General features: G+C 36.3%; 1 protein-coding gene across 2 annotated transcripts in view; it reads right to left on the reverse strand.

Annotated features, from left to right (window-relative positions):
• The window catches only part of CDKAL1 (CDKAL1 threonylcarbamoyladenosine tRNA methylthiotransferase), a 378,140-nt gene that overhangs the window by 86,918 nt on the left and 275,105 nt on the right, over positions 1–16,117 (reverse strand). The window contains exon 13 of one of the 2 annotated variants that reach the window (XM_071451003.1): positions 669–731. The exons of the other annotated variant lie outside the window; for it this stretch is intronic. Within the exon in view, the coding sequence (XP_071307104.1) occupies positions 669–731 (63 nt within the window). The remainder of the gene's footprint in view (positions 1–668; positions 732–16,117) is intronic. 2 annotated transcript variants of the gene reach the window in all.

Genomic DNA, 16,117 nt, shown 5'->3' on the forward strand with positions numbered 1-16,117 from the left:
TGCTTAATGCTCTCTTCTGCATAACATCCAGAAGAACCCCATGACATAGCTATAGCACAGAAATACTGTGATCTCTGTCTCTCGGGTCTCCAAAATCTTCTTGTAACAACTTTATATTTTTTTTTAATTTCACATTGCAATGAGAAAGGACCCTCTTTTTTCCCCTAGATGTTACAAACAAGTTCTAATGATGCGTGTTTCTATTTCTTCCCCAAGACAACCACCACTGCTGTTCACCCAGCAGCCTCTTTGAATGATGCTTTTGTGATCAATAGATAATTCATTAGTATCATGTATCTCAGGGCCTAATTGACACAACAGGCTAAGCAACATACTCTAGGGTAACACAGTTCCTAAACACAGAGGAAAAAAAAGAGGGGAATCCAATACCACATGCAGTCACTTTGCAGGATTTAATGCCAGTCTATAAATTATACTTCTACGAGGTTAATGCGAGTCACTGGTTTCACCAATCAGAAAATGCACCTTTTCAAGCTTGGCTTAAAGAAACAAAGAAACATTTATGTGACAGCAGAATTTAAGTAACATGCTCAGCAATTTCAATTTTATCATTTCTCCTCAATTTTGCATCAAACAAGAAATATAGTTACCACAAATGTTTGGAATTTTTCTTAACAACAAACTGAGATAGTATATTTTTTTCTTACCTTATGATCATATGGGTTGTATGAATGAAACAGCTGGGACAGATCCTTCGTTCTCTGTTTCTTCTGTAAAGGATTATTAATAAATAAGCCATATTAGAAAAGTTAAAGGAGAAAGAGAGAAGCTACTGATTAAAAAGCTGTATGCAGGTACAAACACATTCTCTCCCCACTTTGTTAATGACACTGTAGTTATGAAGAGTAGTGTATGCAGATTAAGGATATTAAATATTACAGGAAATAATTAACATATATATTAACAATATTAAGGAAAATATCCTTAATAAATAATAAACATTTATCTGTGGAACCTCAGTGGAATGTGTAAACAATTCACAATATATCATAAATAATATTTTAGAATACAGATAATAAAACTGAGAGATCAGGCTACAATCTTGTAAAGACTTGTCTACTATTCTAGCATGTACATGCAGTATTGCCATATAGAAGACCAGGTGTAAAGGAAGTCAGTTTGAAGAAGAATCATTTATTATTTGTCAATTTCTTTTGATGCTAATATTCTCACTGCTTTGATTGTGGAAAATTAATAGGTGATATCTCATTTAATGCCAAGGCACAGGGAAAAAAAAATTTGTTCTGTTCAGAGTATAGTTCAAAGACAAAACCTGCTTGATCCAACTCCTGAATTTAGCCAAAGAGCTTTCAGTAATTTCAGCTGATGTTAAATAGAATTTCTCAGCTGTATCCTATGGGCAGGAAGAGGAGAAAAACATCCTTTGTCTTTAATGCAGGGATGAGTCACAAATGAGTTCAAAGTTTTATTATGTAAAAATCACTGTTTACTTATCTCATAGCTGGGGAATGCAAATCATTGCATGTTAGAAAATGTGTAAAGGGGAGACGACTGCAAGAACTCCTTGCTTGCAGTCTGTACCAGTGTCTTATTTAGCCATTGTTTCTGTGAAAGTAGTTTTACAGCTAAGCTGGAATGATCTCTTTATGTTTCCAGCATGCTAGGAGCTACATACACAGCTGCATGACTGCAGAATTTATTTTAACTTCTGGAAACTATAGGGCAATTTAGTAACTTTTGATCATGCAACATGAACTATGTATTTTCTTTCTTTACAGAGTTTTTATTTTCACTGAAATGTTAAGCAACTTACAATGACTTCTTTTCTGGTAGTACAGCTGTAGACAGTCAAAGTACTTAAAATACTATAAAAATTATTTGGAGAAATGTGATAAAAACTTAAAAAGAGATATGAAAATGATTACAAAAAAGAATGCTTGAAAAAAACTAATTTAATGTAGCATCATGCAAGAGGAAGACTAAAGCACTTGAGTTTTGGTTATGGAAACCCCACTAATCTTTTTAGGAAGAAAACCCTACAAAACCCAGAAAAAGTCCAAGTCTTGCTCATTATTACTGAAGACTATTTCTCTTGCATTCTTTTGACTGCAATTACTTTAATAACACTCAGTAAAATGATATGATGGAAAAGCAACCATCTTTCACCTTCAGACTCACCAAAATGCTGGTTACACATTGAGCTAGAGAAAGAGTGAAGATGGCTTCCCTCACACAACACACTGACACAGTCTTAATCTTTTTGTTATTATAGAAAATTATGGTTTCTTTCATACCTTTCCATAAAAGTTTTATTTTTTTTGTACAAAACCAAAACTCTCATGACTGGGGAAATGCTGGAAATTCCTAATAGAGAAAAACATGCAAAGAAACTTCTCAAGATGCAGATGAAGAAATGCCCCAAAATTCCCAGGATGGCTCATAGGCTTAGGTGAACTAAATCTAAACAGCATTTTATTGTTTTGTATGGAATCTGAATATATACAGATAAAAATGTCATAAGCACAGAGTTAAGGTTGCTTAGTGATAACTTCTGTCTTTCTACAACAAAAAGTGTACTTTAACTCAGATCTCTAAAACCCAAAAATATGTAGTATTTCAAAACACACACACAGGACAAGGAATTCATGCTGCTCCAATGGTAATCCCTTCAACTCCTACAGCTGGCATGAGTCATATGGTATGAATAATAAGTTTTTGAAATAAAGCAGCAGCATGGTTCACAGCTCACCTGCAGTACAGAGCAGAAGGTAAAGCAGGCCTCTCCATGTCTAGAGGCTACAGTGGAAAGTAAAGAGTCCAAAAGCTCCTTCTCCTTCACCACCTCCAGTGGACTATTTCAGTCCCTAAACTACCTATTTACACATATCTATTCAGAATTTCTTCCTTTAACATAGCTTCATACCCCTGTTTATGTTCCCTCAGCTTAGTCCAATATCCCTTTAAAGTACCCTTTGACCAAAAAAACCCTTCTATTTCCCTGCTCTTTTTCTTCAATGTTCTGATTCTCCAGTCCTTTGTTCTGTACCAATAATGTTGCCAAAAGCACATCATAAAAAGCCACTCAAAACCCCTCTCTGAACTTAGGCAACTGTACTAGTTTATCATATTGCTCCACGTGCAGCAGCACTACTGCTTTCAAACATGCTCACAGACCTACAGAGGATATATATCAATTATTCCTGAAAAAAATTATATTTTCTTTCCAAATTAGTATGAAAAGACCTTCCAGGAGTCTCATAGCAACATCAGGCTCATAGCTTATTCCTGTACTTCTCTGAGGCTTGCCATACAGTGATAGATAGTCCTTAGTTTGCAGCACTTAAAGGAACAAGTTCAGGGAGAGGAAATAGAGAGAGAAATTCAGATCCTATACTGATGTGAGCCACTTAAAAAATATATATGCATATGACTGTAAAAACAAATTTTCAGTTTTCTGTGTTAAAAAGTTGCAAAAATACCACATTATATAGGAGATAAAAAGGAGACACTTTTTATATCTTTATCAGGAAAACTATGTGAACATCTGCTGAAAATGAATTAAACTGCTGCTGCAGGACTGAGTTAAATACTGTAAAACTGTATATGCTTGTACACATAAGCATGCCAGGATGGAAGGTTTTCCTTAAATAAATCAATATTTTTTCTAAGTGAGTTATTTCAAGCTTGTTACTAAAATGCACCTAAGCAATTAACTTCTGAAAAGACAGGTAGTGTCCAAGATATTTATAAAAATAAGAACAAGAAACCAACATCAACTAATGACATTTCTGAGGACAGAACACACAATGTTAGTAGAGAGGAAACAACACATTATCTCAATTTCATTATTTCCCCCATCCTGCAAGCAGATATGCAATGCAAGTAACACACACTTTGCCCTGTTTATTTCCTTTCTCTCTCATTTTGCTGGGCCTCAGATTTTTGATTACTGATATTTATTAAAGGGATACTGGTCATCCACTATGCATATTATATGTTCAAGGTAAAGTAACAATAAAGGTTCCTTTGACAACAGTCTGGGACTATACACCAATAAAGCTGAGTTAGTGATCTTGGTGTTTTTACTCTTTTTCTAGTGCACTGCTTTTTAGCAATAATAAAACTTTTTCTAATGTCTTACTATACTGTGGATTATTATTCTACTTTTGCAGAATAATGTAGAAGTCATGAAAAATCACTTGAAGAACAAGAGAATGCAAAAAAATCAGCCAACCAACAAAAAAACCCCAACAAACCCTGTAGTACAGAAGGAATCTAAAACAATTTAAAATATTTTCTGCACAAGTAAACCAGAATAGAATTTTGTGCTGACTACCATAGATTTTTTTTTTTTTGCAAATAATGGTGTGAAAATAGGGTAAAAGTAGGGGTATCCTAATAATAAATTTTTATAATCAGAATATACTTTAGAAAAATAATTTTACAAATGGAATAGTTACAACAAATGCTAAACACTGTAGGCTCACACATGCACACATGTATATTGCACTTATCTTGTGATCCTCTTTTCATATTCAGGTGATAATTATCTGTCTTTCAGATGATTTTAATGTAGCCCAAAACTTGTTTGCTTTCTTTTCAAGCATGGTGTCATAGGTCTGCAATGTTTATTGTGAAGGAGAACTACAATATCACTGAGGTATTTATTTTATAGATTACTTGGAAGCTACTTAAATGGAATATTCTCAGATTTTCACCTAGGAATAAAAGGGACAAAATTACTCCCAATATGAAGGTATTACTGCTTTCCTTTAGACTCAACTTTCATTTTATAAAGCCTATTTTCACCTTCACAGTTCTTAATAATTCCAGCCTTATACTGTGGCAGATCTGCAGATTCCAGCAGTTCCACTGAAAGTCTCAGCATCAATATATTGCCAGCAAAGTTCTCTTGTCTTTGTTTTCTTGCTCAGATGATTTAAAATTATTCCAATACACAGGGCTGCCTTCAGTCACAAGAACATGTATCTGTTTTTGTTCAAATGCTCTTCTTTTCCTTCATGAGTACAGTGAATAATAACATGTGTCAAGGCAATCAGATTAATGTCTTTATTTCAGTTCTGTTCCCTCACTTACCAATCATCTCCCCCATTTCTGTTTTACATACTGCTGATCAGAATTAAAAAAAAAAAATTATTTTACCACAGGAACTTTATTTAAGTTAGAGTTTATAAAGCATCCCACCCCTATCCTTGAGCATGCTAAAAACCAATAGCAATATTCAGTTTTTCTTTCAAACAAATCTGGAAAACCACTTTACCTCCTTTCTGTAGTATCTAATAAATTCCCTTCATTTAAAGTCATATTAAACTTAGTGAATCAGGGAAAAATGTAACTACAATTTTGATACAGTTTGGGAGAAAAATGAAGCAGCTTTTCAAGTATTTTCACAGTTTCCCTCCCCAGTATAACTAAAAGCACAGAGGCTTCAGAAAAACAGATACTCACAAAACCATGAGATTGGATCTTTCTTTTCTGAAACAGCACTTTCTACCACGTTTTGTGTTATGGAATTCTCTGACTTCAGTAACATCCATTTTCTGATCAGTAAAAAAGCTGTGTCTTTCTTTTCCCTGATGTTACATCTGTGATCTCAAAACTACAAAGGCCTGGGGTAGTTCCAAACTCAGAACTTTTATAAATTAGAAGGAAGCAGGTAGCACCCTACCTGAAGACACCCCCTGGACTAACTTTGATCTCCACAGAATTACTTGGCAAAACACCAGAGAGGGAGATAGCAACTACTCCAACCAAGGTACATTTAAAAGCCTTGCTTGGAGATTCAATCCATAAAGTATTAAATCTGTGTACCTATAACCACAACAGAGATATGAGACAAGCCACTGGAACCACCATGTTATCAAAGTTTGCAGATTGCTTTTTGGTCTGCAAAACAGCTTTTAAAAAAGTGATCAGAAACCACTGAACCATTCTCTTTGACCTCTGTTATTCAATGCATCACCCTCTTAGAAATGATCCTGAAAAAACATTGTGCCCTAGCCAGATTTCTTGATAAAATCATACCTGGTGTTCTTTCTGCACTTGTATCCATGCCCTGTAAGCTGTGAAAGAACAGAAGTGACAATACAGGCCTGACCACTTCTCTGCTTCCTATCACTACCTCACCTCTACTGACATTATTCCTGTCTTTCTGATCCCATCTATAATAAAGCATAGAAGATAATTTGGGGTCTTTTGACCTAACCTACCTGAATTACTACATTATTACTATGTATTACTATGTTTACTCACTGCTCTACTTCAGCTACTGACCCACATATATATTCAGCTTGCTTTAAGAAATAACTGTCTAATAATTTTTGATCCATGCATAGAAAATATCATTTAATGTATAGTGTGTCATTCAGCAGTTCACATCAATGTTACAGGACAGTGGAGTTTTTTGCCAGCTCCAATTAACAACAGAAGTGTAGATAATTAATAATTAATATTTTGGGGTTTTTTTTATACAAAATAATTCTTTAAAATGTATAGCATGGTTCTATGACTCCATGCAATATTTGTCTATTTATTTTATTTAAATAAAATAAATTTAGTTTATTGTCTAAAAGAGCAAAATATATAAAACTTCACACAGCTTTACTGATAATTAATACTATAAAAGGATTGCAAACATTAAAAGAATACTGTCTTCAGATTACAGCAACACAAATTATTATGGTTTAGACTATTTTACATTTTATGTAGAGATTCTGATTTATGGAAAATTACAGACGTTTTCAAAAAACAGCTAGGATCTTCATCAGAATATCTGTCAACTGTATATTCAATGTCATCTGTATATTCAATTATCTGAAAATAATTTGTTGAAGGATGCATTTTCAATTAAATCACGTGCATTGCAATTTCCTCCTTCTTACCTCCTATATATTAGCTATGTAATACAGACACTTCAAACCCATATATTTCACAAATGTTTCTGAATTTTCTTCCTTCTGGTAAATTTGAGACATTTTAATTTATCTTATGATTAAAGCTTGCTATTCCTGTCACTTTTTATTAGAGAGATAGGCAATCACCAATCATATGAAATTTAACAAGGGCAAAGTGCTGAATTCTGCACCTGGGATGGGGCAAACCTGGATGTATGGACTGAAGAATAAGAGGCTGGAGAGCAGCACTGTAGAAAGCGATGAGAGGGTCCTGGTCGATGTCAAGGTGAATCTGAGCCAGCAGTGCCCTGGCAGCCAGGGGGGCCCCTGTGTCCTGGGGGGCATCAGGCACAGCATGGCCAGCCAGGCAGGGGAGGGCATTGTCCTGCTCTGCTCTGGGCTGGGGCAGCCTCACCTCGAGTGCTGGGGGCAGTTTTGGTGCCACAATGTAAAAAGGACATTAAACTGTTAGTGAGTGTCCAAAGGAGGGCCATGGGGATGGTGAAGGACCTTGAGGGGAAGCTGTGTGAGGAGCAGCTGGGAGCACTTGGTCTGTTCAGCTTGGAGGAGACAGCAGAGAGACCTCATTGCAGTCAACAATTTCCTTGTGAGGGGAAGAGGAGGGGCAGGCAGTGATCTCCCTCTGTGGTTCAAGACACATTTGGACAATACTCTCAGGCACTGGCTGTGATCCTTGTGATGTCCTGCACAAGGCCAGAAGTTGGACTCAATAACCTTCCAACTCAGGATATTCTACAATTCTATGATTCTATAAATTATGCAAAATTTATTCTGAAGACTTTTACAAAACAATTATTAATTTCAGGAAAAGCCTTCAGCACTTGTTCATTTTGAGGGTCCACAAATTCGGTATAGTTTGTAAAATGCTCTGTTGGACTTCTGATAGATTTTTGTATCTGAAATGCATGTTGAAATTTCACAGTCTATATGAGAAGGATATTTCCTAAGGATGCCACTATAACTGATTAGGAAGACTGCTTAGGTCAAAACAATTTGTAGGCCAAAATATCTAGCTGAATCTTGGCCTGTGCTATCAGCCATATTTCAAATCAGATTGACACTAAATCAGAAATAAAGTGATCGGTCATGAGGGATAGACTGGTTTTGAATATAGTTATTGCAGCCAGTTACACAACAATATAAACCAGAATGAACTGCAAACTACAGCTTAGTAATGAAATGTTATTTTAAAATATCCGTGTATCTGTATCTACAGACATATTAAGCCCAGGACAAACCTGTCTGCAGGGCACTCTTCCTTTTTATGGTCTGGTGAGGTGATTTATCTGTGTGCTGCACCACACACAAGCAGCCTTGAAAGCACCAAGTTTTCCAGCCTTCCAAGAAGAACAGAAAGAGAAGTGCTGAAGAGGGTACAGTGTGGTATAAACTGTGAGGAGCAGTGCTCAAGTGCTTGCTGTGTGAGAGAGACCACCTACAACACACAAATTCAATAGAAACAAAAAAACTGTTCTCACTGTTTTATTCTATATTTATTATATCTATTATTCAATCCTCCACTCTACTTACAGATTTTCAGGAATTCCTGGTTCCAAGAGTTTTAGCCCCATGACCAGAGGTGTAGGTACAGCAATGAAAACAGTGGAAGTTAAAGTTCCAGAGCACTCACTGTCCTGACTGACTGTGATGGCTTTGAGGGAGTGCACTTGGATTATCAAAGACAAGCTGAAGTTCAAGAAAGGGTCACCAAGAACCCACCTCAGGATATTTCAGTGTCCTTTCATTCCAAAGCATGTTGTATGGGCCATCATAAATGTTACATTATTTGCAAATGATGGACAAGCTTAGTTGCCTCCATGATACAAATGAATTTGCTGTCTGTGTTAAGTTACAAAAAATTACACCTAAACCACATTCTCATTTGAAGAAGTCTGGAATTATGAAAATTTTCTGTTCTGATGCCTATATCCAGTTTCAGGGAATAAGTTGTTACTAATTACTACAGCTGCTGGCACTGTTTTTAGTTCTGAGCAGTCTGGATTATAAAGTGAATTAAAATTCCAAACTGAAAAAGAGCATTTTGTTTCAGTTTTACATAAGCTACATAAATGTAATTCAAGCAAAAATTACAAAAATTACAAAAAGGCACAGTTAAGACTTCTTCCATGGCTTTTCTACTTCATTATGAGCCAATGAACAGGACAGTAGAATAAAGAGTAGATTGGAGATAAAACTGTTTTCTCTAATAAAATCAAAGGCTATTCTACCTTATCTCTGAGAGTATCTTCCTTTTCTTCTATTCAGCTCAGGAGTATGTGGTGTTCAAAACCCCTGGTGCTATTTCCGCTTCCTTGCAACTAAAAATCTCACAATTCCATCAAGGTTTTCAGACAGACTCACAGGGGAAGGAGGATGGGTAATGAATGCTCATGGCCATTACAAATCTTGGAGGACTGCACTTTCCAAAACTATTTTTTTATTCAACATATGTTCTGCACATGGCTGCAAGCATCAGTCCACAAAGTTACATGATCTTAAAAGCAGTTTCATTATTCTTGCAAATTCTGTAACTATTTCTGGCCTGACAATGAAATTTAGGAAGAACTCCCCCTCTTCCTCCTTATGTATATTCTCCATATTTTATTTTCCAATTATTTTTCTTAACAACATGGCCTAGACTGAACTCATAGTTGTGCTTTACTTTAAGATGTTCTAATTTTCAACTTTGATTTGTATAAAGTTTGTAAGGAAGCTGCTGGTAATTTTCATTCCAACCAGTTTCTGCTGAGAAAAAAAAAAAAATTAGAACACCAACTAAGCTGGTTTCCTAAGTGCATTTCCAATCCTGCTTTGAATTTTGACTTGTTTTCTCAAGCAACACAGTTGTGCTCCTTGAAAGCACAAGACTTCTATTTTACACCAGTGTAAGATTTAGGAGCCACAGCTCCAAGCTAGAGTAAAAATACTTTTGTCCTTTCTCAGGGGTCTGACTCTGCACTGTCCAGCTGTTACCGTGCAATTTAACTCATTCCCCAGATTCAGCTATGAACTGAATTTTCAGCAGCTCCATAGGCAGACCGTTTACAGCTCTCAAAAAGGGTTCAACCTATTTTAAAACCTACCAGCTCAACTGTCTCCCACAACAACAAAAACAGATTTTCATTTCAGCACCTGGTCATATAACTGAAGGTGGTTTGAGCTTGAACTGATTCTAGCCTAAAATAAAATGGCTTTAAGCACTTACAAAATTCTGTTTAGTAGTTTTGTCTAACCACAAAACCCCTATTCACAGGTAATTCTGCTCCTTTGAAATCATTGCAAAAACCTGACGTTCTTGCTATATGCTGGGGTAGATTTAAAGATACAGCAGAAAAGCAGTCAAATGTTTCAGCCATCTTCTAAACAGAGGAAAGAAAGAACCAGGCTTTCACAGGTCAACCAGTTTATAGAATAACTGGGAAAAAAACATGGAGGAAATAATCCAAAACTATTTCTAAGCATCTAGAAGGTAACAAAAGGAACCAACATTGATATGGCACTAACCAACAGACACACCAATCAAAATAAAACCCATCAAAGAATAACTGGGTTTATAGATGAGAGAATTCATAGCTATCAATGGTTTGTAGGGCCTTCTGCAGTACCTCACATGCTGTTCTCACAAAAATCATAAGGGAACATGGATGTAAATAAAACTACTAGAAAGCAACTTGATGGAAAATGTTAGCTTGGAATACTAGAGCAGTTCAGTGAAAAATATTAAGAATTATATATTGTTTTTTTGTTCATGCTCTACATTCCCCTCCAGTGTTCACATTTTTAACTCCCTGGTCCCAAAGTTGTCATGAAAATATTCACTCAGGTTTTTATTCTAGCAGAATAACAAACAGCAAATAAAAGTGTACTGCTGAAATACAGATTGCAGTACAGAGGTTCAGCAGACAAAATCAGACATTAATCAGTCTTGGCTTCTCTTACACACGAAGAACATTCTGCATGTTACACCATGCAGTATTGCAAGTGCTGGGGAGGGGAGATGTGTATCAGGGGGGCCAAGAACCTTTGATACACCAGGAGCAGTTATCACAGCTGCATCCAATTCCTGGGGCATGTAATGCCAGTTAGTCACAGCACTTAACAGGGGAGCTCATAGTGACAATACAGTGGAGAAACAGTACTGCTGAATAAGTGGCATTGTTTCTTTTTTTACTTACTTTTCTTTTCTCCCACCTTATGATCGCTGCAGCATTCCTCTTTAATTTTAGAAGAATATCCCTACATAATCCCATTGCATGATCTTTGGATTGGCCACCATTAATCTGATGCAAAAAGTATTATTGATTCTGCTTGGTCTGTGAGAATTAGAAATGAGGTGGTACCTTCCTGTCTGGGCATTTAAATCACATTAACTAATCAAGTCCACCTGAAGCTGCACTCTCTCAACCTTCAAGTGCTTAACAGTGCCATTGGTTCTGTCATGTATCACATGAAACCTTATCAAGTTATTTCTAAATCCATATTGGACAGCAGATGAATTCTTTCCTTGCTTTAGTTCTGACCATGGCCTTCCCAAGTACCTTGTGCCCCATCACTACCCACTGAAGTCTGAAACATATGCTCAAAGGCAAGAGTGGTCCTCAATTGTCTTCTTTCCTCACTGTCTGCTTAGCAGGTAGCTTACCAGCCTTTTCTTTGATGGGACACCTACAAGGTCCACTTGTGCTCCTTTCCTTTTGAGCTCTGAACATGGCTAAAGGTGTCCTTTGCACAAGCAATGCTATTCCATTTGCTGTCCACATACCTGAAGTTAAAAAGTGCCAAAGTAGAGGACAGCTAATATTGCCTGATGCAGGAGTGAGTGGTTATTTTTTCAGTGAGGCTGGGACAGTTTGGCAACATTTGGGAAATCATGTCTTTTGAATAGGTAAGAGCACATGAATTTCCACAGAAGATTCAGCTGCTTGTGTGCAGAGATTCAGAACTACAAAACCCATACCCATCCATCCAGCAAAGGAGGTAAACATCACACTGTATCTACTGGCACTCAAGAATGCCTATTTCTAGGCATTTCTAGTGCCTTGCAGAAATCAAATCAAAGAGAGATTTGGTGGATCTGCAGCCACCCAGTTAAGAAAGGGTATTATGAAACTTCTTGGAGATCTCCTAGAGGGAAGTAACAGTAAAGCAGTCTAAGAAACATAAGTAGCCATTATAGAATAAAGGCCACAAAATTTCTGCTCCCACAGAGATGATCAAATACAACTTGTCTGGCAGACAGCAGTGAGGTGTATATTGTATTATGCTATCCTTATGGAAAAAATCTCTTAGTGCATTATGTACTGTTCCTGTTATTGGGAGATATGAGAACAGATCTAAGTGATGATTTGATTAAATGGAGAGGGATACAAGGTCTGATCACTGATATTTATTTCTCCTGATAATGGTGAATGTACTAACAGTGTGTTAGTTTTCTAACCCTTCAGGGTGACCGAGCAGCTGCAGCAGCTGCCTCTGGCCAGCTCTGTACACTCAGCATGATGCCACATGGTATGGAATACTCCTTTGGCCAGCTTGGGGCAACTGCCCCAGCTGTGCAGCCTCCCAGCTTCTTGTGCCCCTCCAGCCTCCTCGCTGGCAGGGCATGAGGAGCTGAGAAGTCCTTGACTTGCTATAAACACTATTTAACAACAACCTGAAATATCATGTAGTGGTATCAATATGATTCTCATTTTAAATCCAAAACACAGCACCATACCAGCTACTAGGAAGAAAATTAACTCTATTCCAGCCAAAACCAGGACAGTTATGAAGTTTGTAAATTGGTTATTCACCTCAGTATAGTAAGCACAGTGCTTAATACAACTAATACAGAGAGAAAAAAATAATAAGACACTTCAGAGGAATTAAAGGAAATGTTCAATAGTTGACTGACAAAATTTTCTAGCTAGAAGCAATGTAATTATCTTGTGATATAAAGAGAAAAGGAAAGAGAAAGTGAATATATAATTGAAACTGAATTTCTTACACTATTGAAAATGTATACAGCAAAATTAGAATCCACACTGCAGTTGATAGCAGTGTAATCATGAAGTTGCAGCCACATTACTGCTCTCAAAACAGCTACCATCTCCTATTCTCAGTAGAGATGAACCTAATTGTACCTTGTTAAGATCCTTATTTTCAAAATTACTATTTCCTCATGTATTTTCCATGTGACAGAAGTCAAGTTGTTCCTGAGATGATAATCTCCCCTAATGTTTCAGAAATTGTGATGGACCAAATCACAAGGACAGAGGAAAGTCCCCACACGAGTAATAGCTGCCTTGAAAAAATAAAGACCAGAGAAGTTATCAAAAATGTAAGGCATTACATGCTTTTGATTTTCAAGAAAAAAAGTAACTTTCACCCTTAGAATTATTCTGATCTTTTGCAATGCAGCTAAATATGAGTTCCCTACCAGACACATCTGAGTCATGTTCTCTTATATTGCTTATTACTAGTTTAACTAGAATCTGCAATTTGAGTTATGCAGTTATCAGCACTATCACTTTTATAAGCAAGCACAGCAAGGAAATTGAGAAATTCAGATACATAAAAACAATAATAGCAGCAGTAACAATACACAAAATAGCATTTCATCGTTAACACATTTCAGAGTGAGAATTTTCAACCCACTGGACATAAGGAGCATCCAGACTCATCTCTGAAACAGGGCATGGAAAAAATGGGGGCAAAAGAAAGAAAAAACAATTGGGTAGCATTTAAGTTCTGGACAACATCTTGGCTCATTTTCCATGCACATGACTCAGCATTACCATAATTGCTTCTTAAAAAAAAAAATCATGCCTAGGTTTGTTTTGACTTTTCTCTAAACTGGAAAGAGTGTTTGTGGTAAGCATAATCTAATTGATGGTTATTAAATGATGAGACCATTCAGACAGATGTCTGATTCTCCATGGACATTTTTTCTCCAGGAGAAATAAGAAAGGCCTGCAGCCTAAGCTGTCTTTTCTGAATTTATGATGGCAGAAACATCCATCTGGATTAGTGTCATCTGCCATTTTAGCAAAATATTGATGCCTGTAAGGCTCTCAGTGATAAATTATCTATGTGAAGGGACGATTCCATGTAGACCTACTGATTGTTTTTCTATTCAGATAATCTCAAATGAGGATTTTCTCCCAAAAGGCAATTATATTTAAGATCATCATCAAAACCATCCCCTAAAAATATAAAAGTACTAAATATTACTATGCTTCATACTCTACAGATTGTCTCTAGAAGTGGTAAAGTCTTCCAAAAAAAGCTAATCTAAAAGGAACTGACACGATAAGTATGTTTTTGTTGCAGCTGTGATACTTGGGCAGAACCACCAAAGCCATTTGAGTCAGAATTGCTGAAGAGGAACTCAATAAAGTGGAGCAGTTTGCAACTAGCAATGGATTTGTCCACTGCAGAAGTGTATAAAAACTGAAACAACATAGCAAATATTTTCAGCCTTCAGAAAAACATAACAAAGAAGAAAAGAAGAATAAGAGTTGTCAAATAACTTGCTCACTGATTCAACATCTGATCTTAAACAGATGTTTAAAAAACATCTGTACAGACAAAATTCTTTTCCCATAAAGAAATGCTACCAACAGATCCACTGCAGTGGATACTGTCATGAACACCTCGTGGATGCATCAAGCTCCCAAGTGCAGCCTGGTGATCCAATGCACACTGAGGCTCTTGCACAGACCAGCTGTGTGGCAGTGCATGTGCTATTTCTTACCCAATGCAAATGCAATAAAATGCCTTCATTAACATGAATAATATTTCATTAAAAGATGAAAGGGTCAGAGTGCATAACGTGGATGGTTGTGCGCTACTTTCCTTTTCCTAGCAGAGAAACATAAGTTACTCTAAGCAAGAAATAACAAATAAAATGCCTGTCCATTTCTGGTAATGCAGGAAAGACCATCAGCTGCTGTCTAGAAGTAATGTGAATATAAAACATAGGAGATTAGCACAAGCTCTTCCTGCTCTGTTTGACTAGTTGCTCTCCATTTCTACTAAGAGATAAAAGAACAAAGGATCTCATAACACAGGATTTTTGAAGGACTACAAGGAGAAAAAAAAAGAAAAAAGAGAAACAAAATCTATTAATTACAGATTTTCATCAGCCCTGGATTAGAGGCCCTATCTTCTTTGAAGGTTCTATTTCACTGAAAGCAATAAGTACTAGTGCTACAAATAAGAAGAAAGAATGTAAAACTGGGTTAAATTTGCAATTACCATTTTCCAACTAATACTTCTAACTACAGAACAGCTAATGTTCTTTTAATAATTTATCTCTTCACAGATTGTCTTCCCATAAGTACCCAGTTAAACATAAGTGAGTAAATTAACTTAAGCTCTGCACCTCCTGTGAAAATGGCATGTTTAAGAACTTGTGCATAGGAATACAAACCTGAAACACAAACCATTGTTATGATTTTTAAGCTTCCTACCTTCCAAAAATTACATTTCTGAACCTTTTTTCATGTATCAAAATATCGAAAAAGCCTTCAAGACTAAGATAAATAATGCAACCATGTGAGTTGGTTACACTAAGGAGACTACTTCAACAGCAGGCATTTACACTTGAAAACTTACAATTTCCCATTATGAGATAGTCTATAATAAATTAATAAATTGCTCAAGCTCACTACACTAAACAGCAAACTGAAGAAGCCAGATATAATCTTATTTTATGTCTCCAGCAGCGGACACATCCTATGGAATTCATGGTACATACTGGGAGTAAACAGAGATACTTTGTTTAGCTTTCAGACACATAAGTAAAGGAATACAAGTTCCAATATATTGTTTTGACTTTATGTTGGTGTACCAGGATACATAAATTGAAAGAAATAGGTTTTTCATTTAAATTGATTTACATTGCTGGCTGACTTTCATTCTTACACTGAAAGGAAAAATAAATGTTATTTATGCCCACAAAAATGATACAGTACTGAGCTGAATTACTACAGGCATCAATCTTGTATACTTTCCTGTTTTGAGATTCAGATTACAAAAATAAAAATTCAATTTTTTTGAAATAAATCAAACCATGCCTTCTGATATGATTGCTATCATTATTGCTTATAAATAGCTATTTATATCTAGCAAAATACAATCAATAGCCATGTACCTTCTTTATAAAAACAGTTTGGAACTTAAGATGAGACTGTTGGAAGTTGGAGGGAGGGAGGGAG

This window comes from Agelaius tricolor, unplaced genomic scaffold (genome assembly GCF_023055355.1).
Source record: "Agelaius tricolor isolate 1412-34295 unplaced genomic scaffold, bAgeTri1.0.p SCAF_2, whole genome shotgun sequence".
Taxonomy (NCBI): Eukaryota; Metazoa; Chordata; class Aves; order Passeriformes; family Icteridae; genus Agelaius; species Agelaius tricolor.